The 22,949-nt window shown below is 37.5% G+C and overlaps 1 protein-coding gene across 1 annotated transcript in view; it reads right to left on the reverse strand.

Moving 5' to 3' along the window:
- The window catches only part of TMEM245 (transmembrane protein 245), a gene marked incomplete at its 5' end in the record, with an annotated part of 95,990 nt that overhangs the window by 47,319 nt on the left and 25,722 nt on the right, over positions 1-22,949 (reverse strand). Inside the window, 6 exons of the mRNA XM_082480041.1 lie at positions 4,109-4,240; positions 7,531-7,629; positions 8,399-8,489; positions 10,681-10,763; positions 12,140-12,244; positions 18,466-18,489. Of these exons, the coding sequence (XP_082336167.1) occupies positions 4,109-4,240; positions 7,531-7,629; positions 8,399-8,489; positions 10,681-10,763; positions 12,140-12,244; positions 18,466-18,489 (534 nt within the window). The remainder of the gene's footprint in view (positions 1-4,108; positions 4,241-7,530; positions 7,630-8,398; positions 8,490-10,680; positions 10,764-12,139; positions 12,245-18,465; positions 18,490-22,949) is intronic.

Here is a 22,949-nt window from a genome sequence, read left to right on the forward strand (position 1 = left end):
CTCCTGGATTGCCTACAGCTTGCCATGCTACTTTTGCAGCAGACGTCAGGGTGGTTGAAGTCCCCCAGCAGTACAAGAGCCTGCGAGCACAATGCCTCCTGCAGCTGGAGTAAGAAGGCTTTGTCAACAGGCTCCGCTTGATTGTGCGGCCTATAGTAGACACCAACCACAAGGTTCCCTTTGTTGCCTCAGTCTCTTATTCTTACCCATAGGATTTCAACCTGCTCTTGGCTATTCTTCAGAGAGCTCTTCACACTTTATCCACTTCTTGATGTAGAAGGCAACACCTCCACCCCTCCTTCCTTGCCTGTCCCTTCTGAACAGCCTGTAGCCATCAACAGTCACACTCCAGTCACGGGATTCATCCCAACAAATTTCAGAAACGGCCACTCGGTCATAGCTTTCTAGCAGCACGGTGTTTTTCAGCTCCTCCTGTTTGTTGCCCATGCTGCATGCATTGGTGTAGAGGCACTTCAGATGGGCTGTCTGCCATGTCACCTTCTTAGAGGAACATCCCTTAATTCCTTTGGGGTATTTCACTGGTGTTTCCCTGTTGGCTCCTATTACCTCAGCAGCCCCTGGCTCTTCTCTGTAAGACTTCAGATGTGCTGCAGTGTAGTCAGCATGTCCCAGAGAACAGGCTGAGCCCTCATTAGCATGCCATCCCTCTAACCTTGGCACATCTTCCCACAGCTTGCTATGCACAAGCCTGATATTATTCCCCTCCCCCTTCAAGCCTCATTTAAAGCTCTGTCAGTGAGCCCCCCTAGCTTGTAAGCAAAGACCCTCTTGCCCCTTTGAGAAGGGTGAACGCCATCTGATGCCAGCAAGCCTGATGCCATGTAGGACATTCCGTTATCGAAAAAATTGAAATTGTGGCAGTGGTGTGTATTAATAGACTGGGCCAGTCTGTTTCTTCCAATGTCGCTGCCTGCAACTGGAAGGAGAGAGGAAAAAATAACCTGTGCTCCAGATTCCCTTACCAATCGTCCCAAGCCCCTGAAGTCTCTTTTGATCCCCCTTGGACTATGCATTGCAGCTTTGTTCCATAAGAGAGGGGTCTGTCTGGCATATTGGACCCTATGCTCCCCTCAGAAGGAAGTTGCCTACTACTATAACCCATCTTTTCTTCCTCGTGGAGGTGGTTGTGATACAGGGAGTAGGCCTTTCTGACCTTGGCAGCACCTGTGGTGTAGATGGACTGTCATCCACATCATCATCCAGTGACTGGCCTTCTACATCCAGAGCCTTGTACCTGTTGTACAGAGGCACCAGGGAAGGCAAGGTGGGCTTTCACCTGCCATCCCAAGTGTGGACTTGCCTCCATTCACTCCTTTAAGCTACTGTCTTCAGCCTGGCAGGGAGAGAATACAAGATCTCTTTGATCTTGGGTTTATCTGGTAGCTGTTCCCATTTCTGTCTCAGGGAGAGTAGAGTATGGTTCCATCAATCTACGTCTTTCTCAGAATCCCTGATGCTCCTTAACCTTTCCACTTCCTCTCATAGCTCTGCCACCAGGCTGAGTAGATTGTCCTCCTGGTCACACCTCACACATCCGTTTTCACTACTGCCCATCCGTTACCAGTGAAAGGCTCTGGCACCCCCTGCAGCCCTCAATCTGGATGGCTGCATGTTTTCATGGGAGCTGTGTTCTGGTGAGTACAAAGCACATGGCTTTCCGCCAGGTTGATAGCCTAGCTAAACTCCTTCTGAGAAGGTGACGACCACCAACTGAACTCACCCCTTGAGCTGGTAGGGTGACTACATCCTTCCTGCATGCCCTTCCACGCAAGCTGTCACACCAGGCTGTGGCTGATGTGCCACACTGTTTGCCCACTCTGGTCACAGCACCCCTGGTCGCTCACACTCCCCAGGCTGCTTTTTATAGGTGTGTGGGGTGCCACAGCTGCCCTGGCAAGGCCCAGGCCTTGCCACCATCTCCCACAAGAGCTGCTGGCTCCTGTCAGGTCTCTCCACCACCCCGGCATTCCCCTACCTCAGGAAACCTGCTGTGAGACAAGATCTGCCACTCTGCTGCAGGCCAGGCCAGCTCCTGAGCAGATCCCCTCAACGACTGACTGCAGAAATATCCTACAGTTTGAAATACAGCTAACCTATTTAAACCCCACCACCACCACCCCCTCAATCCCCACCATACACAACATACTCAACCAAAAAAAAAATCCCACCCAAAGTCCCGCAAAACACAAAGGCAAAAAAAAAAAAACCCACAAACCAAATACAAACAAAATGCACCCAAAAGGAAAAAGAAACCCACAAAACCAACCCCCTCAAAAGCATCCACATAATTTAAAATATTGATCTTTCCAATTCAGTATGCCATCCTAATAACTCATTATTCCTCTTCAAAATACCAAGAGAAAGACTTTCATGCTCTGATAAAAACATAAATCCCGAATACAGTAAGCATCCCTTGTATCCTAGGGGAGGTAAGCAACTGGCTTAGAGATATCAAACTTAAGTCAAAACTATTCTTATTTTTATCATCTCCAAGTTTTAATGACCTACACAAGCACAGAAATCAGATTTTCATCAATTTTAATTTGGAATATCAGTGTCAGTAATATTTATGCAATGCACTGTGGATGAGCAAGCCAGCAAAGAAAATGCTGCCCAGTAAGGATGTGACATCAGGATTTAGATCTATACACTACACTGACTGGTTTACAGTCTGTCTGTAAGGACATGAGTGTATGGAGAAAAAGGACAGGTGTTTCCCCACAGCTGATGAGTAATGAGTTCATGGAAATAAACAGGAAAGCAAGTCAACTGCTGGCACCTTTTTTTCCAGAACTTCTAAACCAGATTTTAGAAGTAAAGCAAAGCATGCTAGCTAGATGAAAATTTTAATATTAATGTATTTCAGTCTTAAATATTTATTCTCTTTACACTATTTCCTGCATTATTCTAGCCTATTTAGTTTACTGAAGCAGACTTATCATGGTTTCTGAGCACTGTGCAGCAATGCTGTAATATGACATGGCTAGCACTTACTATGTGGTTTTTCTCCTCGTCTCCCTTTTGCCTTGAAGGAAACTTCATACTGATTTTAAATGATGATATGTTGTGCATTTTCATAACTCTGCCTCAAGCATATATGGTCAACTTTGAGAAAGAATTAAGCAAATTTCGCTATTAACTGAAAAAAGGTTCACTACAACAAAGTTTCTCTCAACTTGTATGACAGACACTGTAACCATTTAAACAGCAGTTGAGGGAAGACAGAAAAAGCACACGTGCCCATCAGTCTAAACCAAGAACTGCCTCAAGGCAAATACTAGCTTTAATTGCATCCACAGAAATGTTATGCTGCGAGTTAGGTACAAATAATATTCTTCCAAAATGGATAAATAGTAACCTGAAGATACTTCTAGTTTATGACAATAGCTCAAGTCAAAGATGAACTATATCAGGGGTTGACTCTGTATATTAAGCATGTCAGACTTTTTAGAGAAATGTAGTTGCTTCAGTCTGGATTGCTTTCAATGCTTTTTCTTTTTCTACTCATGAGGTGAAAGGTCCAGTGCATTAATTCAGGAATTCACATAGTGTAAAATATTAATTTCATTCTCCACAGAACTTTCATAAAAGAAGAGAGAAATAAGCTGCTTTCAACCGAATGAATAATATTTTGAGGGGAAAAAAGAAGTAAGACTACAAAAAAAAAAAAAAAAAAGAAAATTGTTTTCACAATCTCTTGGTCAATAGTTTCCTCAATTATAACCTAGACAAATTTCTTCTTTTTTTTTTTTATGAAGAAAAGACTACATAACATAAAGCATTTAAAACCAACTTGTAGGCGACACTCGTGATCCTACATATAAGAATATCTCTCGGAAAGAAGTCTGGGAAGCTAGTATTAATGAAGATGATGAAGGCCTCGTAATGTCAGCATGACCAGTTCTGTTTCGAGTATGGTTATATCCTAAGTAGGCTTACAATAATTGCTTAGGTAATTTTAAGTAACACTAACAGTGTTTCCATATTTTCCATGTACTTGAATCCATAACTTTAGTGGTAGTCCAAGGAGGAATTGTTATCAGTTAAAAATTAGACCAATTTGGTAATAAGGGCAAAAAATACATACCGAAAGAAATGTTTCAATGTTATCATGAACAAATGATGCAACATCTTGCCAGTCCAGAATATCACCAAGCCAGCTGTTTTGACGATTTATGTGCCATTTGTGTCCTTTGTGTCTTCCAGAATGTGTTACATTCTTAAAAAGAGAGACAAAGATGTAAAAAACTCAGACATTTGAATTACTTACAGATAGGAGAAAGCCAAAGATTAGTGTTTTCTTAACGAGGAATAGATCCAACACGTATCTACTTAGAGCTGCTTTAATTGGCTTCCTCAAAAATAGCTGTAAGTATTCTGTACACTAGAAAAATTGAAATCTGTCAGAAAACCATAGTTACTTATCCCATATAATTACAGTTCTGTATGTTCACCTCAGTAAAACATTAGCTTTACTGATTGACTGATACAATGGTATCTATCTTGCTCTTTATGAAAGCACACAAGAAGTAATGATTTTAGCCATCACCTACATAATTTACTGTGTACAACATACAACTTATCCCAGTACAACCCACAAAGGAAAATACAAGCAACAGCCAAAACAAGTAGTTTTCTCACAATTAGTGTCTACTTCTCCACTGGCAATGTTCAGTCATGCAAAAGCTAAAAGCTAAACTGGAAGCATGGAGGATTTCTTCTGACTACACAGCTTTGTAACTCCAACACAGCAAGACAACAGGAAATGGCCGTAACCACAACAGCTAGTTCCTTAAGTGGCTTCACTCTAATTATGAAGTTGCCTATTGTCCAACTGAATCACACGATCTAGCATGAGACTATTTGACTCAGTCTGGGACTGTGACAAGTGTTTCAGAGAAGGATGCCAAAATTCTACTGCAAGTCTAAGCAAACCCATTGACTACAACAGATCTTATCCTAATCTTCAATAACAAGAGACTTCAAGTTCTCAACTCTGATGTTTATATAAGTGTCCCACTACTTCCGTTAAAATTTTCCAAAAACTTTTAACCTTAGCAGACCACATTCAAAACGACAGCATCTTTCCTGGCATACATGGCAAGTAGTATTTCAACTGGAGTCCCTGCACTGATTTATCTAAGAGCATTACATTTTCTGCTTATTAATAATTCTCCCTAGATGCATTGTTACACTTGATGATACACAATTAGCAACACTCTTAACAACCCAGAGCAACACAGAGATCTTCCTTCTGAGCTGGTAGTTTATTTAGAGCAGAAATATACGAGTAGTCAAAAATCTCCCTCCAATAGGCCTTCTGCATTTGTAAACTGTATCAAGAACCTATTTTCTGTTCATCTAGATCTACTTTCAAAGACAGCTCTCACCATTAACTAGCAGAATTAGGTATCATTTGCAAATTTTGTAACTTTGTTATTAATACACATTTCAAGTTCATTGTTATTGAGCAACTATACTGCTGTAGCACCTAAGGCCTCAGGTATTGATAAATAAGGGATTCCAAGAAATTGTCAACTGGTTCACCTTCAACAAATTCACTAGATCTTAAAAAAAAAAAACAACACCTGAGTGGACTAGGAAGAGGAGACTCTTGTCTTTGAAAAACATATCTTGATTGCAGACTTATGCCATCATCTTCCAAGTGGTTTATTATTCTGTTACTATTTCACTTCATTTGGTACACAGATGCAATGGTAACTGATCTATCACAACATCTCTATGACCTTTTAAAATATACATCATTTGCTATCTACGGATCTTCTCAGAAAGCAGCAGTTAATGGCTGAATCCACATTTCATTGGCAATTCTTCCTGAATTCTACAGCTTTCATGGAAGAGTATCACCTGAGCATGGGTTCTTCAGTCACCTACAGACTACAGCAACACTATGCAGGCCTCAAAATGAAGTGTAATTATTGCGCTCATACAACTGAAATAGTGGGGAGCTTGAAAGATGTACTGAGAGTTAGATATGATACAGATGTCCTCCACAATGCACTATCATCTAGTTTACCAGTTTTCAGATATACTAAAAGACCATGCAAGGCTATTGCAATATTACAGAAGGAAATAGCCAGGTGGAAAGCACTCGGATGAGACATTTACATGGATACAGAGTGCGATAGAAAGGGCAATATTACATAGAGACTCTGAAGAAGGCACCTGCAGCGCATAGATAATCGGTTGCAGCCCAGAATGCCAATGGTAACATGAGGTCTCTACCATGCAAACAGCAGCCAGAGGAACAGACTTCAAGACTGCAGGCAGCGAGCATCAGTGCGTTCCTGCAGCACTCTCTGCCATTTTGATTGCTAGGAAAGCTGTTTCTTATCCTACCAGAAGAGTATCTACACGAACGAGGCCTCATAGTATTCCCTCCAATAACAGCTGCAGGAAAGTAATCCCATAAGGCAATGAATAGAGACACAGCCTGTGCTGCATACTGCAGCAACAAAGTACTCCTACAGCACATGTAGCGACACAGAGCCCTGCTGAATGGTATGGTGCCATGGACCATCAGCTTATATTAGTAAAAGCAACAGGTTTATCAGTATAACTGTATCAAAAGTAGGTGCTTTTCTTGGTCAAGCATTTAACACTGCATACTCCCAAGTGCCTAAGGTCAGCAAAATCTATTGTAGATACAGCTTTAATTTCTTCTCAGTGATCCCATATTCCTCAACAGCGTCGTGTTATCTCTCCACATGCTCTTCCACAGCATTATCTTGTCAGGAAAAACACTGATTCTTTCCCCTACTATTTTGTTTACTATACTGAAACTCTTACTTCTTTTAATACAGAGATCTTAGAACTTTAGAGGTACTTTAAAAACAACTGCATAAAGAAAAGTGTTAATATACTATAATCACAATTATTTAAATATAGAGAAGTATTTCAGGGATATGACTTCCGGATTTTGATATTTCCATTGCACCATGGCTAATGATTTGCTTACTTTTTCCGTTAAAATGCAAACAGCACTGGCAGCATGAAAATCTTTTAACTCTTAAGACCTTTTCAAGATTCTGTGTGCAGAACCCATTATAGGAAGGCTAGTACAGTTGGCAAAAATGCATTGTAAGAAACTTAGTGAAAGGATAATTTCTTTCCCCAAATTTTAAATTAATAAAAGTTACACAAATCATGCAGAATATGTTTCCTTTTCCTAAACCCTCAAAATCACAAAAATTCAACAGAAACCTCTGAACTATGAAATACAGCATATAAAAAGTGAGCAAAGTGCAAATTAAATGACATACATAAAGCCACACATAACTACTTAAGTGAAGGACATAGTTCTGGCTGTATTCAAACTGTGATTGTAGAATGATCTATCTTATACACTTGAAATGTTTACCAACTTTTTATTATTATGACCTTTACCCAGCATTCCAACTTTTTGCTAATCTCTTTCTCAGAAATGCACAATTACCTCTAAGCACTAAGTGATAGTTTATATAAATATCACTTAAATAAGTTACCCACCTTCACAAACCAAGAGTGATAAAGCCTGTCCCAGAGTTCTAGCACTTGTTTTTCAATCACAGCGGTGTTATTCACTTTTTCTCCTAAAATCTTGTGGAGCTAAAACATATAAAAACCTTTTATTATACAGGACAGAATCTACTGATGAATTCCAAGCTAGATGAATCACATAAGATTGTCAGTAAAGGCATGGCTCAAACCTAAATTATTAGAAAAGCTGAGTATTAGTATGGAATACATACTGGTTCACATCATGAAGATTCTGTAAAACACATTCTGCTGCACTAAGCTGAGGACTTCTTTCTGCACTGAAAAACCAATGCTGTTTCTAAAATGCTTAATCCAAAATCCCTGATCATCTTTAGAGTAAATATTTCAAATAATTTGAGATGTGTGCTAGATATCAAAATATATAAATAAGAATCTAGGCAAATTCTCCTGAAGAAAGTTATCTTAAATAAATAAATTATAATTTAAAAAAAATCCAATCTACCACACCCAACCCACATATAAATTAGAATACTGATGAGGGTGGGGGGAAGTCTACATTGCCTACAATTGGACAGCTAAAGCCAGATGAAAAAAATTACTCATCTTTATTTGATGCATTTTCACTGGCAATCTTATTAAAATGATGAACAGATTTTTCAGCTTTTAAAAATAAATATACCTCTGAGAAGAAGAGACTACTGAAATCACTCCCACCCTTCTTTCAACTCACAAACTAGAGAGTGGAAAGAATAGATCTGTCAACAAAATGGTTAAGCACACAGAAAAGAATCACTGAAAAAAACCTTTTTATTTCTTTTTACTTTTATGAAATACAAGAAATGAAAACATTAAAAAAGGTGGGGAAGCTCACTCTTACCTTATGTGTAATCCATTCTCGGCCATACTGATATACGTTATTAGCTGCTGAATTGAGTGCCTTCTGAATAACCTGGGCTTCTGGAAGCCAGCTAGGTGTTTTTTTTTAAAGAAGGAAAACAAAGTTAACTGCTATGTATTTTACCCAGTTCATTATACATGAAACACATTAAAAATTAACATTTTGAAATAACAACAAACTGTTAAAGTTAAATACAAATAAACTTACTAGAACTAGAATATTTCCTTCTACATATCAAGGAACAGACTTTCTCATAAGCAATGCCCAACTAAATCTAGGGCACGTCATTGCATTTGGGATTCTCTAAGGTTCCCAAAACCTTAGTTAAATTGGTATCTCAACTTTTTCAAGAGATCTGCTCATCAATCTGTATGTGTGCTATTCACATTACATTCCTAGAAATTTTCTTAGTGTTCTAGTTTTCTGAAAATACCATAGGAAACAGTCCTGTCTAGCTGCAAAGACAACCTTCTGAATTACGAACTGAATGTAAATTGTTAACATAGCTTCCCTGAAAAAGCAGCCAGATGAAACAACAGGTTTGGGCACCAGTTATTTCTAAGTCCCCAGCAAACTATCTGCTCACTAATTTCTTCAGGGATTCATCCATTTTCAAGCAATGAGCCTACTACATTGCCAACATTCCAACACTTGTAATACAGGGCACACATTCTCTGCATTCTCTTTCCACATTTTGATTCAATGGCACATGTTGGAGCCCTTCCAAAAGAAGAAAGCATTCAGGAGAGAAAACTGCTGGATTTGTTCACGTGACTGAAGATCAACATGGAAGCTTTTCTGTCCATATAACCCTTCAGAAATGTTCTGTGTTGGAATTCCATGACATTTCAGTCACTCACCTCTAAACGTAATGTGAGCATCAAGCTCTGAAAGCTAGTGAAGCTTGATGGATTTGACAAGAGATACACTTATTCCTAATGAATTGAAAGATATTTTGGATGCTTCGAATTTGGATGCAAATACTGGAAGTAAAAATTTTAGCTAAAATTCTGCTAATTACTCAACTAATACTCCAATATTTTCATTATGTGAATAAGCTTCTGACAGTCAAATTTCCATTTTCATTAGTACTACTTACTTCCATCTTATGGCAAAATGGAAAGGCCAAACAACACAAGAGATGTCACAAAGGAATAAACAAACACATTTTTAAGTGCTTCCTGTTCTCTTGATCACGATTATTGAAGTATTGCTAAAGCACGTGTATTAGTATAGCATTTATTAACTATATCATTTTAGTTCTGTTTTTTAAAACTTCTCTAGCTTTTATAATACAGCATGCACTTTCTTTCAATTCCGTTAAGCCATCATCACTTCTGTTTAGAAAGTGCCCATGAAAAGTCAACAGTTCTTGTCCAGGGGACAATTCCTTTTTCCTGTTAAGTGCCTGGACTCAACTTTACTAAGGGTCTGTTAAGCTGAAACAGAATGAAAGCAAACTGGAACACCCTCCCCTCAAAAAAAAAAAACCAAAACAAAACAAAACAAACAAACAACAACGAAAAAACCCCACCACTCCTCAGTCTTACCTATTCCCCCTCTGCTGTTCATGCAATCACTTCTTTGCTCACTAGTGTGCCATTGTTATGCATTTCTCTCAAAATCTTCTCTCCCCCTTAATATTTGCCTTGGTGTTTACTCTAATCATTACACAGACCGCATCTTACAAACTTCCCAGTGTGTAAACTATACACATCTACTCTTAATAGGAACAGCCCTTCCCAACTGATTCACACCAAACTCTCCCCATCCACCATTCTTTCCACCCTCAAACTCTTTCAGTTCACTCCAAAAACATTTCCTTCAACTTCTATTCCCTCAAAGGCATTCTGCAGCCAGCTCTCCACACTGGAAAAAATAACTCAGCTCTCATCTCACAGCCTTCTACAGAGAGCATTCTTTGCCATTGCTTTTCTTTTACAGGTAAAAGCAAAAAGAATATTGACCTCTTTATTCTCTGCACTATGCAGGTTTTTCTCCAAAACTGTAATTAGAGAAGTTTATACATCTGTCCTTCTCCACCGAAGTCCAACCAGTCCTCAAATAAGACACCACATTGACAGTCTTCAATGACACATAACCACTAACGCTCCCCGAGTGTTTAGCTTTTACATCTGCCTGCAACAGTCACTCCCATTTCTGTTCACCTAAGGGATTTTTTAAATTATAAACTATGCATAAGAGCACCTGGAAGATTATTCATCCACCCTATACTATTCACTTAACTTCAGCATTCTTACTTTGCCCATTCTGGGTGACTGGCTACTGTCTCATTGATCAAGCTGCTTGTGACTTGAATCATGTGAACGCTCTCTTGATGTACCTAAATTAAATATAGAGAGGAGAAACATTATGTAATGCAAACTAAAGAGAGGCTTTGGGGTTTTTGGGGGGGGGCTGTGTGAAGGGGCTGTGTGTGTGACAAGTTTGTACATTTAAAGAAAAATTCTTCCAATGCAGACAACCCATTATGAAGAATGAAGTGCCATTAACCCAAAAAAGCCTTCAATGCAACAATCAGTCTGTTCTGACAATTTTGGTCACGCACTGTGTGACTAGTAGTAGCAAATGGAAATTTAAACCTTATCAATATAATACAATAATCATCAATACAACAATCATCAGTCTGTTCTAACAATTTTGGTCATACACTGTGTGACTAGTAATAGCAAATGGAAATTTAAACCTTATCAGTGGCAAAAATTCTAACAATACAGCAGTGCTGTCAAGGGAAGTACTAAAATACAAAGCACAGTTTCAGATATACCTTTTTATGCCACATATCAAAGGAGTGTAAAAATTAATGAATGCTCAGCTCTAACATGGCCAACTATGACTATGAAGTGCCTCACCAAATTAATTCTTCAGTAAGAATGATAAAACACACCTTTTATAAATATCTTAATGTTCCTTTTACGAATATAAGGAAGCTTTAGGCAGGAACATATTCACAACTTTTAAAGCTTTCAATTTTAAGTACAACATTATGTAAGCCTACATTTTGGAAAAAGGAGATTGACATCAGAACCCACTGACTTTTGTTCCGTAACTGTATTCAAGTCAAACATTCAATCTCCATTGACTGTTTCAAGTAGAAACACAGCTTCATTAAAAAAAAAAAAAAAAAAAAAAAAGACATGAGTGACCTCTTCTGGTGAGGAAAAAAAAAACAAACCCCAACCACAAACCAAAAATCGATTTCAGAGAACATGTGATTGTGAATTTCAGCACATTTAAACTCAGAACAGGATACCATAAGGATATTACAGGCAATTACACAAACAAATTGACAAATACACCTTAAGCATTTTGCAAGTATGTTTCTGATGCAAGGCAAATTAGAAAGAAAAAATTCTAAGTGGCTCTGCCGTTGACCAGAAAAATGTAACAGCATGGAAAACAAATGTTTCAGTAATATATAAGCTAGTAATTCTCTTACTAGAATAAATTTCGTATTTCCAAATGTCTATATATTAGTTTTGTCATATATGTAAATAAACATATAAATACAATTAAATATAAATATATAGTTTTTTATATATAAGTAGTCTTGGAATGGTAACAAGTTCAACTACAGAGCATTTAGCTGCTAAGTTTTTAAAAAAAATTCTTTAAGCTACACAATTTTGCATAAATATCTGTAACTTTCATTCAGTATTTAAAATGAACTCTATGATTACATTCCTTAGCACACTGTACCTTTGCAGTAAGGAGCAGGGCTAGCAGAAGGGTTCCTATCACTAGCAAAAATATTATGAAAATGCTGATTATTTTATCTAGCATTTTCTCCAACCACACGATCATCTGTGCAGAAAAAAAGAAAAAAAATCATAGCATATAAATCAATCTTTAATGAAAGCAATGCTATATGCTATATGACAGTATTGTTATCTTTATTTACAATCAGTGCAAAATCAGGCTCTAATCAAACAGCATTTATGCCCAAGCTTGGAGATGAACAATTAACAAGCCATGTTAGCATGATTAAGGTCATGATATGACATGTGATTTTGCAAACAACATTTACACATTACCACAAGACACAGCAAGCTCTCTGCAAAGCAAGCAATAAATCAACATTTACTTACTATACCTAAGGAAGCTAGCATTCATGTCAGTTATGAACCTAGACATTTGTCTTTCGTTCTTGTCCTTTAGCAACTTGGAAACTTACAGATACTATCTGCACAAGACTTGGAAGCTATCAAGGTATACTGTAAAGTACAACCATGACTTTTAAATTTGAATAGCTAATAGCCATCTGAAAAACAAATGAGGTATTTCTGCAAGTAACCAATTTTTTAAAGCTGCTCATCACCTTCTGAACTGAAATGGGTCTGGAGGTTTTCTACATTATTCAGCACTGACTATTTCTATCCACTTTCAATCTCGAAAGGATGCTCAGCATTAAACATGCATCAGCTAAACCTACTGATACAGGAAACAGGCATCTATGTTGTCCTGTCAGTTTATGGAAAGGCCTGTTCTATACGTGTCCACAAACAAATAACGATACCATTTAAGATTAGAGAAATTCTGATAATGTCTTTCAAAACAATAAAACTGCTCAGCCACGCGACTCTGCAGAGTGCTCTAGAGTAGTGGAAGCTGAGCTTCGTCTCATACACAAATTGACTGTTTACATAAAAAGCTGTGAAAGCCCATGCAGATATGACCAAATAAATATTTCTAGCTTCTATGGTTCAAATACCAAGGCTATTTCTACTACATCTGTCATTACTGCAGGAGGGGAAAAAAAAAAAAAAAAAAAAAAAAAAAAGTACAGCTGTAAAATTTTAGCTTTGACCTGAGTTCTCTTAAAGCACATGTCCAATAGGTGAAAGTATTTCCAAGTGAGTACTAGGTATATATTCAGTGATTAGGCTGGTAACTTTTTAGTTAGAGATCTTACAAAACTACTAATATGTGTGCTGATGTTTTACATTATTTCATTTTTCATTATTTACCCTATTACATGTGAAATTGGCCCTGGGACAAATAACTTCTACAGACTGCTGTGTGATGATCAAATCGATTAACACTGAAGTTGTATCTCCTATTTAAAAAAAAGCAAAGACTTTTTTTTTTGGTGCTCATCCTGTAGCATATGAACAGTTAATGTACATGAAGCAACTGTTTTTAAACTTCAAGTTCTTTTACCACCACTTCCTTGTTCGATCTAAATTAACTCAAGGATTATATTCAGCATTTTAGAACTGTTGTTCAGAATGGTAAAGACAACTGAAGAAAGTAAAATCCTTTTAAAGGAAAAAAGTGTTGAGCCAGCAAGTTTTTTTAACGAAATCTGCACTATATTATGACCTGCAGAAAGGAATTCAGAGAACCTGAAGGAATTTGCAGTCTTCTGTCTTAGATATTTTTAACATTTTTCAGCGTTGCTGAAATATTTCAGCTATCAGAAATGCCTTGCCAGTGCCAGAGGGAGGTTACCTGCCTGCAGCAGTACTGCAGCTTGCTGAAAAACCCTGATTAGCCTCTACATGGGGCTGTTACCTCTTTGGAAGCAAGACTGAAAACAGGATTTGCTCTGCCCTTCCAAGCCTCAGATACATCTAAGAATTATGCAAGAGAAGCAAGAAATAAAAGTTGCTGGTTTAAAGGTCAGAAATCAAAAATACCACTAAAAACACTTCATAGCCAGGGGATGGAAATTTTAAAGAATATGCTTCAAAACGAACCTATTAAAAATTAAAGCTGCCCTTCTTATTTCTTTGTTAACTAAGTTCAAACTAATTGCTATTTACTTTCTAAGCTAGAGAGAAGAGAAATCCACTAGTTAGTCTTATATATAGCACCTTCATCAGACTCACTAAATCCAAGATATTCGAGGTACTGTCAGCAATTTCCAAAAATGCTAGCCTCAATGATTGTGAGAGCGGCATCTAACAGATGAAACCTCAGTGCAGCTGAAGCTGGATGCTTTAGCTGTTTCACCATGGTAGCAACCACTAGCAGATCAAGCTCCAAAAGGTCAGGATGAGGACTCTCTCTGAACTGGAACATGGCCAACAGGGTCATCTTTTCTTGACGCTCCTTACTGTGGGTTGGAGTATGCCTACACTGCCATTCAGGTGCAGCTGCAGTGCATGTAAAGCCTGAATTACCCTTAATCTAGTTAGTAAAGTAACAGAAGCACTGATGTTGTACCACTACACACAGCAGCTTCAGCTATGCAAAGCCACCTTGTATTTATTTACTTGGACAGGTAGCCCAAGCAAGCTAGAGGAAAGCCAACTCTGGTATGCTTACAGGTACTGCAATTACATCTCTCAGTACAATTTGAAAGAGATCCAAGTTATACAACTGGTACAGAGAAATCACAGAAGATGACTAAATTGGATTGAGTATTGTAGAAGTAAAATCAGATGCAAAAATATTCATATAGGGCTGTATTTACTTCCTCTCCTTTAATTTGCTTGTTAATAAACCTCCCTTCCTTCCTCCACATCTACGCACAATACTTGCTTAGGAAGCACTCACCTTTGCACACTCATGCTCGATAATGCATAGATGCTATGTTACTGCAGGTAAGCTAGACCGTTAAATCCTCAAGTGCTTGTACTTACCACTGAATCAGGTCCAGACTTTGTTCCTACCCCAACCCTGTCAGACCTCCCTTTACATCCTTCCTGTAAACCATGGGCATGCACACAAAGATGAACATATGCTGACTAAACACTAGTCATTAGCCAGAGATTATGAAGCTTCAAATTCAGTTCCAAGCTTCTAATCTAAAGGTTAGTCAACAGCAGGAAGCTGATGCTGCCACAACATCCAAAATTACGCAAAGGTAAAGGAAAGCCAGGCTCCTAAGCTACAGAAGGTCACACTGGTAAAACCAACTGAAGTGTTACTGATTTGTGATAGACTGTCCACAAAAAACTATCCTTAATTGTCGCAGTTTTGAAGGGAAAGGTATCAACCTTTTTAATTTATTTTTAATGCAGCTCACTGTAAAAAAGAGTTTTTGAAATAAGCTGCGTTCTGTCAAAATGCTTCTCAATAATTTGCAAGTACTCCCTGCTTTCAACTTTTGGGTGATGATACAAACCCTATTACACTGAGCTGTAATAGAACTACAGCTCATGTTTAATAATTGGGAATCCTACTATCTAGACAGGTTCGCCATGTTTTGCAGTATGATACATCATCTATGAATTCATATTTTTATGTTTCACAATGTATAGCCATCAGAACACTAGTTTTTGTAGTATGTTTTATCTACTGCATTACACACACAGTGAAGCATAGCTGGACATCTTCTTTGTTTGCAATTAAATCTACATGAAATTAACAGCAGTAAAGTTAGAAAAGATAGAACAGTCTATATGAGGTCTCAAGTCTATTTATACCAGTGTCACTCCAAACAGCAACAGCAGAATTTAGCAATTCTTTCCAAAGACTCCTGCCACAGATAGCGTTATAAAGAACAAATCATGCTAGCCCAACTGAACCTAATCTATATTTTGGGCTATGTATACCATGTTAAATGATGTGATTATATACCATTCTTTGCTAAAAAAAAGAGTTTCAAGCAGGTCTTTGACAGAAGCTCTTAGAGCAGCAACAAAAAAAACCAATGTTTATCACTAGTGGCCATAATCAACCATCACTTCAAACTCTGCCATCTTTAGGTGGTGTATTTTTAGTTTGTCGGTGGATTATCAGAAACTTATCTTGGTGTTCTCACAAGTACTTCCCTTCAAAGACAGGCAAAAAGGAGAAAGGTACAAAGGAAGCAACCTCTTAACTGCATCCAGTGCTCTGTATTACAGATCTCCTCCTTTCTTTGCCTCCAATTACATTTTAAAATAAATAAATAAAAAATAAATCATACTTTACTATTCAAGAAAAAAACAACCCAACAAAACAAACCCACAAGAACCTGATAGAATTTGCACAGTATTTTTTTGCCCCTTTTTTTTTTTTTTTTTCCATCTTCATCATAATATTACTACTTGCTCATCATGCACAGGAATCAGCATCACATGTAACACTATAGGACTTTCATGATGTATTCCTATGAAACTGTGAAGTAAAACAGTAGTTTTCAAAAATAGATCCTAGGAACTCAAAAACCCTTCTGTTAAGAAACTATATCCACAGGGTTTTGCCCAATAGTGCAAATCTCTAAAACAAAAATAAAATCCAGAAATTTTAGAGTTCAAAGTAATGACAGCGAAATTATTTTTGCAACCCATCCATATTAAGGAAAAAGACTGATCTACATACATGAATTTTCAAATGAGCAAATGAGAAACTCTGAGCCAGAAAAAAAGTAGCTGAGACTAAACTTCGACCTTTGGCTCACTGAACTCAGCTCTTCACCTGAAGTGTCCTAACAAACTAATACCTAATAAAAAAAAAAAATTATGAAGGGTTAAGATTACACATATTTACTAATCGTAAGTCACTCACATAACACAAACATTTCAAAGTCAGGAAATAAAAATGTAATTTAAACCAACCAAACTATATTCAAGGGCAAAAGAACAGTCAAAGTTCGCCCTCTCAGTGGACAATTATAACTGAAGCATAAAGCAAGCAACTCTACCCACTTGTTCAGAAACACAGAAAGCCCCTCATCATATAACCCTGAACTCATGGATTAAATACTGAAGATCAAAATTCATTGCAGCTGCTCAGCCTGGACACTACATGCAGCATTATTCCCCCATTTGCAGATATCAGCTATACAGCCCTGTTTACTTGTTTACAAGAACCTTTTAGAGAGTTGTGCCAGTGTCCCCATGGCCTGCATGCTCTACTCTGCTCTGCTTGTTTTCAACAGCATTCAGAACTACAGTATTTCAGGTATTTTCACAACAGGCAAGACAGATCTATGGTTTCTATTGTAGTTGCTAGTGAATGGAGAGGATGGGTTGTTGTTTACAAAATCATAGTAGCCATTCCGACTCTCCCACTAACACTGAAATGGGAAGTGAGGATAAAAGTTGCTGCTGGAAGCATAACCCATTTCCAGATGTAGTAATTGATTTTTTTTTTCTTTTTCACTTAATTACTTGGTTTTCATATATTTTATCATGTACTAGATTTTCCTCTTTAAAACTCTTGGGTCCTGCAGATGTACACAGGCTACAGGCACCCCTCTACAGCTCCGTTCTTGTCTGAAGCAATGACACTGCCCAAGTCCCAGAGATCTATCATTGCATTGAGGAGTTGTCCAGATTTCAGTCACACATGAGGCCAAACATGGACTGAATAAATTTTAACTTCTGTTGGGATGACAGTTCCCCAAAGAACAATAGATAACCCTAGTGGACTAAGATGAACCATGGGAAACGAGGAGTACATTTCTTATCAAACACATCACACTTTCAAAAGCCACGCAAAAGAAAAATTATTTTGGCTATACCAACTGCTTTAATATTTTTTACTAGCCGTCACTTCCCTTAAGACTGCCGTTAGATTCAGCAGTTCTGAGACCACGAGTATTCTCATTTCACTCCTGCTACGCTGAATGCCACTGACTACACAGCCAGTTTGATGCTTGGAAAGTAAAAGGTTAACAGCACTGACTGAAGCCAGTCAAGGCACTATTTTCAAGCACTTACACTCATAGCTTTACAACTGTGCTTCACCCTCACCGCTCCCATGTTAATTCAGTTAACTGATGTTTTCTCTGAGCAGAGAACAGCTCTCCAGTCTGGGAGAGAACTGTTTTTGTTATGGACACAAGCAGGGACCAGGTAGAGATCAACTGTTCTAAAATAAAAGTACCACTAAATCAAACTACCACTGGAAAGGCTAATGCAATATTCTGCTACAAAACATTTAACTATGAGCATTCATTTTAGTAGAAGACAAGAGATCGGGTAGAATTATATGACCTTCAGTAGCTTATACGAAGAGCTGGAAGAGAGACACTTGTGAGAGAAAACTAAGAAGCAAGGCATGTTAAGGAGTGTTCATGCTGCAAAAGAAGAAACTCCCCAAAACCACAGAATCCATTAGTTGGAATCACAATTTTTCTGTTTATTTACCTTCTTATTAAGCCAGTGCCACAGCTTGTCAGTGGCAGGGGGAGATGGAAGAAAAGGGAAAAAAAGACAAGAACACAGTGGAAAATTATTGAAAAACGCAGTAATAGAGAGGGGAAAAAAAAGCAATGAGGGGCAGGCAAAGTCATCCACAGAACGAAAATGAAATTGTTCCAGACACAAAGGTAAATTGCAATAGGAAGAAAAGATCATAACGACTTCTAATGCAAGGATCTAGATTTTACTATTAACATGCACTTTTTGAAACAAAGAGGGATATAACAAATAAGAACAACTTTAATGATATTAACTGAGCTATCAGCATAATCTGGACAATTCCAGTTTAATTATACTGAGAGCTAACATTTCAGATTTCAGAGCAGGACTTGTAAGAGTACTCTGAGAAGGGCACTTTACTGAAACACCAAAACTTAACATGAGATACTTGTTTATTGCATTAATATTCCCATTCAGGCAGTTTCCTATGTATGTTAAAACACACCTATTATGTCAACTATTGTTAAACACATTTTATGGTTTTTTCACACACTCATATTACAACATTCACATTCAAGGGCACAACATCAAAGACGCAATTAAATCTGATATACACACAACAGCAAATTTTAGATCAAATAAATGTATGGATTTCATATAATTTTATTGGTTGTACAGAAGGCTCTTTGTACTTCTCAACGGTCAATTTCTCCTTTTGTACTACAGTTATTTTTCCTTACTAATTCTCACCCATGCCCCTCAAGTACACCCATATCCATTTTAGGGCCTAGTGTAGGACTATACTCTTAATTCTAGCCATTAGCAATCAGCAGCATAATCACGACAGTGAAAAGCTTTAATGTTATTATTCATCTCTGTTAGAGGTTAAAATCAAGTAAGTGAAGCTTGTTTCTCCCTGGAAGCACGATCATTGAATGCTCAATAAATGTAGTGTTTTCAACAGTTGCCAGAAATTATCTTAGCTCCCAATAAAAACAAAATACAAGAACATCTTAAATCACAAATATCTCAGAATGTTAATTAAGTTATATTAGAAGCAGGAAGCAGATTTCCAAAGAAACATGAAGATCAGGAAACATAAAAATAAAGTATGTCACAAAGCACTTAGTTTTACTAGCTTTTACTACTCATGGAAAGATTCACAGTAATGGATAGCAATGATGAAGCTTCAAAAGCCTCAAACTGACAGCACAGAATTTGTTTCTATTTTACCTCTTCACCTATGGAATAATTTATCAGTGAAAAAAGGTAAAGTTATTTACTGATTCAACAACATACTTTTGCCTTTAACTTTACTTCTGCATATTAAAACCCACTATACATTAGGTTCATTTTGGAAAAAATATAGATCTCATGGCTGTGTTTCTCCACATTGCAACTCTAATACAACAAAAGCTAGAGCTCTATTTTTAGCCTGAGATTTTAGCAGAACGTGAAAGGAAGTCTTTGGTGTTTTTCTATAATTTCCGCCTCTTGGAATAGTATGAAAACTAGCAGTAACGAGGAAACAACATCATATATCAAAAATAACAATAATTTTATTAATGTTTAAGACAGTATCTGAAAGACTCTCCCTGCCTACTATCTCACTAATGCTGATGTTTAAGTAGTTCTACAACTGTAATCAATCAACATTTAAAAATAGGGTACAGCTTAATTCTAATCTTCAAGTCACTCAAAATTAATAAGGCTTTTCCAGTATTTTATTGGAAAACTATTTATATATGATCATACATGTCTGTGGAAGTATTTCCTAGAGTAATATATGTACTGGTAGAGATTCTGCCTGTTTTTTGTGCTTGCTTTAGCTACATGCTAAACTTGGTACCAGAAGAAACAACCCTTGACTTTACCCAAAGCCCAAACAATCTATTACAGTCCTCCATCTATAAAATTCTAGTACACTATACCTAGAAAAAGCATACAATAACTACGTGATTCACTGAAATCTACCAGAAAGCATGCATGCAAAATACTAGCACATTCCGATTAATAAAAAAGTCTATCGCATGCAGTTGAGCAACTGCCTATGCTGCTGAATGCCCTTGCAAACTCTAATCAAAATAAAACTACAGTCACAGTATTAAAAGACAACAGTCTTATTAAAAAAAAAGCACGGAAGCAAACTACTAGTTCTTGATTGTTGGTAAGAACATGCATGATACCATATCTATTAAGATGACTTGATGGATGACAACAGAAACCTCCCTACTCTTTCCTCCAGGAAGTCTCTCATACCTGAACTGCTACATCACTTGGCTCCACTGGGCAAACGTACAACCAGGAACTAAAGAACACAGCAAGGGCGTCCGGTTTCCATAGTCCATATTTAAAGCAGGCCTGCATATACAGGCACAGCTTGACCTACTGTTTATAAAGAAAATGAAAAGCAATGCCCTATTTTCTTTTCTCTTGATCAGAACTTCTCTTCAGTTCAAATTTGTCTGCATTTCTAAGATAACCAGATGTCGATGAGCTGTGAGAAAGAAGAAAAGCAGTTCTTTTCTTACTACTTGTATTTAAGAAACAGACATAATCAGTAAAGCTCAAAGATGTGCAAGCATGAGCAGTACTCTCCCATAATTTCTCATAATGGGTTATTTTCCAGACCATCTACATGAGCCTCCTAAACTTCGTTTGGGAAAAAGAGACATGCCACTCTAAGACATCTTCCTCATCTTCACTGCCTTTTACTCAAAACTGGAACTATTTCCAAATCAGGCATACCACTTTAGAAAGACCAAGTAGTACAATTAGATATTTGTGTGAAACAGACCTTGTCAATGGCTTGTTGTACTTAGCTATGAGCTGAGTACATCCTGATGCTGACATTCAGCCTTCAATTAACTCAGTATACAAAAACCAAAAACAAACCACCAAAAAAAAAAAAAAATCACTAAGTAGCTTCAGCTATCAGGAAAAGAAAGTACAAATAAAGTATTAAAAAAATTAAACATCTAATTGCAAAGGAAACAATCCTTCAATCTTGTTTTCTCTCACCCACACATAAAAGGTAAGCTGCAACAATTTACTCCATGAATTTCTATTTTGTGTTCGCATGCTTTCACTTCCTCCTCAACAGTGCCTACTGAAGCCAAAATGTTTGGTAATGCAACTTAAATACAGCTCATCCATCCTTTCTAAGAAAAACTTGCAAGGGTGCCATTTTCATTCCTCTCTTTTCCCTGTCCCCACAAAAATCACAATTGCCAATATCCTATGGCATTGCTTACCAAATTCTCAGAGATAAGACACATCCATGACCCTACAACGCACAGAATAAGCATATCCAGTGGAACTTAGGATATGAAAGCATTAGTGTGATAAGCATTGGAAGACTACATATAATTTCAGCCACCCGTGATAAAGCCAGGTGGACTGTTATTAGAATAGGCACAAACAAGGACAACAGAATCATGCAGAGTATCAAGTGTCTCTCTTATAAGGGCTAGAAGAGCTTCAATTGCAGCATAGACTAAGAAGAAATATGACTGTCATGTAAAAAATGGGGGGAGAGGGGAGATGGAGAAATGAGTTGTGCCAACACTGTTCTTTTACTTGGACAAGAACAACATGAATATAAACTGACCTTAAATACATTTACGTTGAAGAGTGGGAAGTTCTGCTGCACGTTACGACAAAAGCCCTACCTTCTTTAAGAAGACAAGACTTAGTGGAATTAGGAAGGATACTGTATCATACAGTTATCAATACAAGAATATTAAATGGACAACTCATGAAATACAATACATACAATATTATGTCTAGAGAGTCTTCTTACTTACAAAACAAAAGCTTTTAATGAAAAGCTTAGTATAATGTAAGCTTTTATCCCAACTTGTTAACATTTTCCGCTACCTTTGGAAAGTCCCTTTAGCTTTTTCATAGTTGTATTCTGAAAGGCTTTATCTATTTCAAATTCTTCCTCAGTGAACTTTGTGGAACTGTTACTTATTTCCTACAGCCATTTTAATGCTTTTGTTGACCTTTTGACATCCATTTACCCATTAGATCTGGTCTTAAGCTCTTCGGAGCTATAAACTGCAGACAGATCTGCCAAGGTACAGATGCTTTGACAAATGTACTTACAGGGTTCAGCTCTTCAGTTATAGAAATTCTAGGGTAACGGCTTTTTCTGAAGCAGAGAGTACTTCAACACCACAGTTACAGAAAGCACATTCTTACACACTGGCATAGCTAGTACAAACAAAATAATCTACCAGATTAAGTCAAAACTTACAATTCTGAATGGAGGGGCCTTCGTAAATTTCATGGAGCTCTCCAACTCGCAATGCAAACGTGGGCGTATTTTGTGGGTGGGAGAAGGGAAGGGAGCACAGAACGCTTATACTATGGCACTTCCCAAATACCTTATCCTACATAATTCTTCTCTTACAGAGGGAAGCCTCCCTTCTGTACCACCACACCACAGTGTTAAACAACTATACTTTCCACACAGTATAAACAAA

Source organism: Vanellus vanellus, assembly GCF_965231255.1.
Source record: "Vanellus vanellus genome assembly, chromosome: 2".
NCBI lineage: Eukaryota > Metazoa > Chordata > Aves > Charadriiformes > Charadriidae > Vanellus > Vanellus vanellus.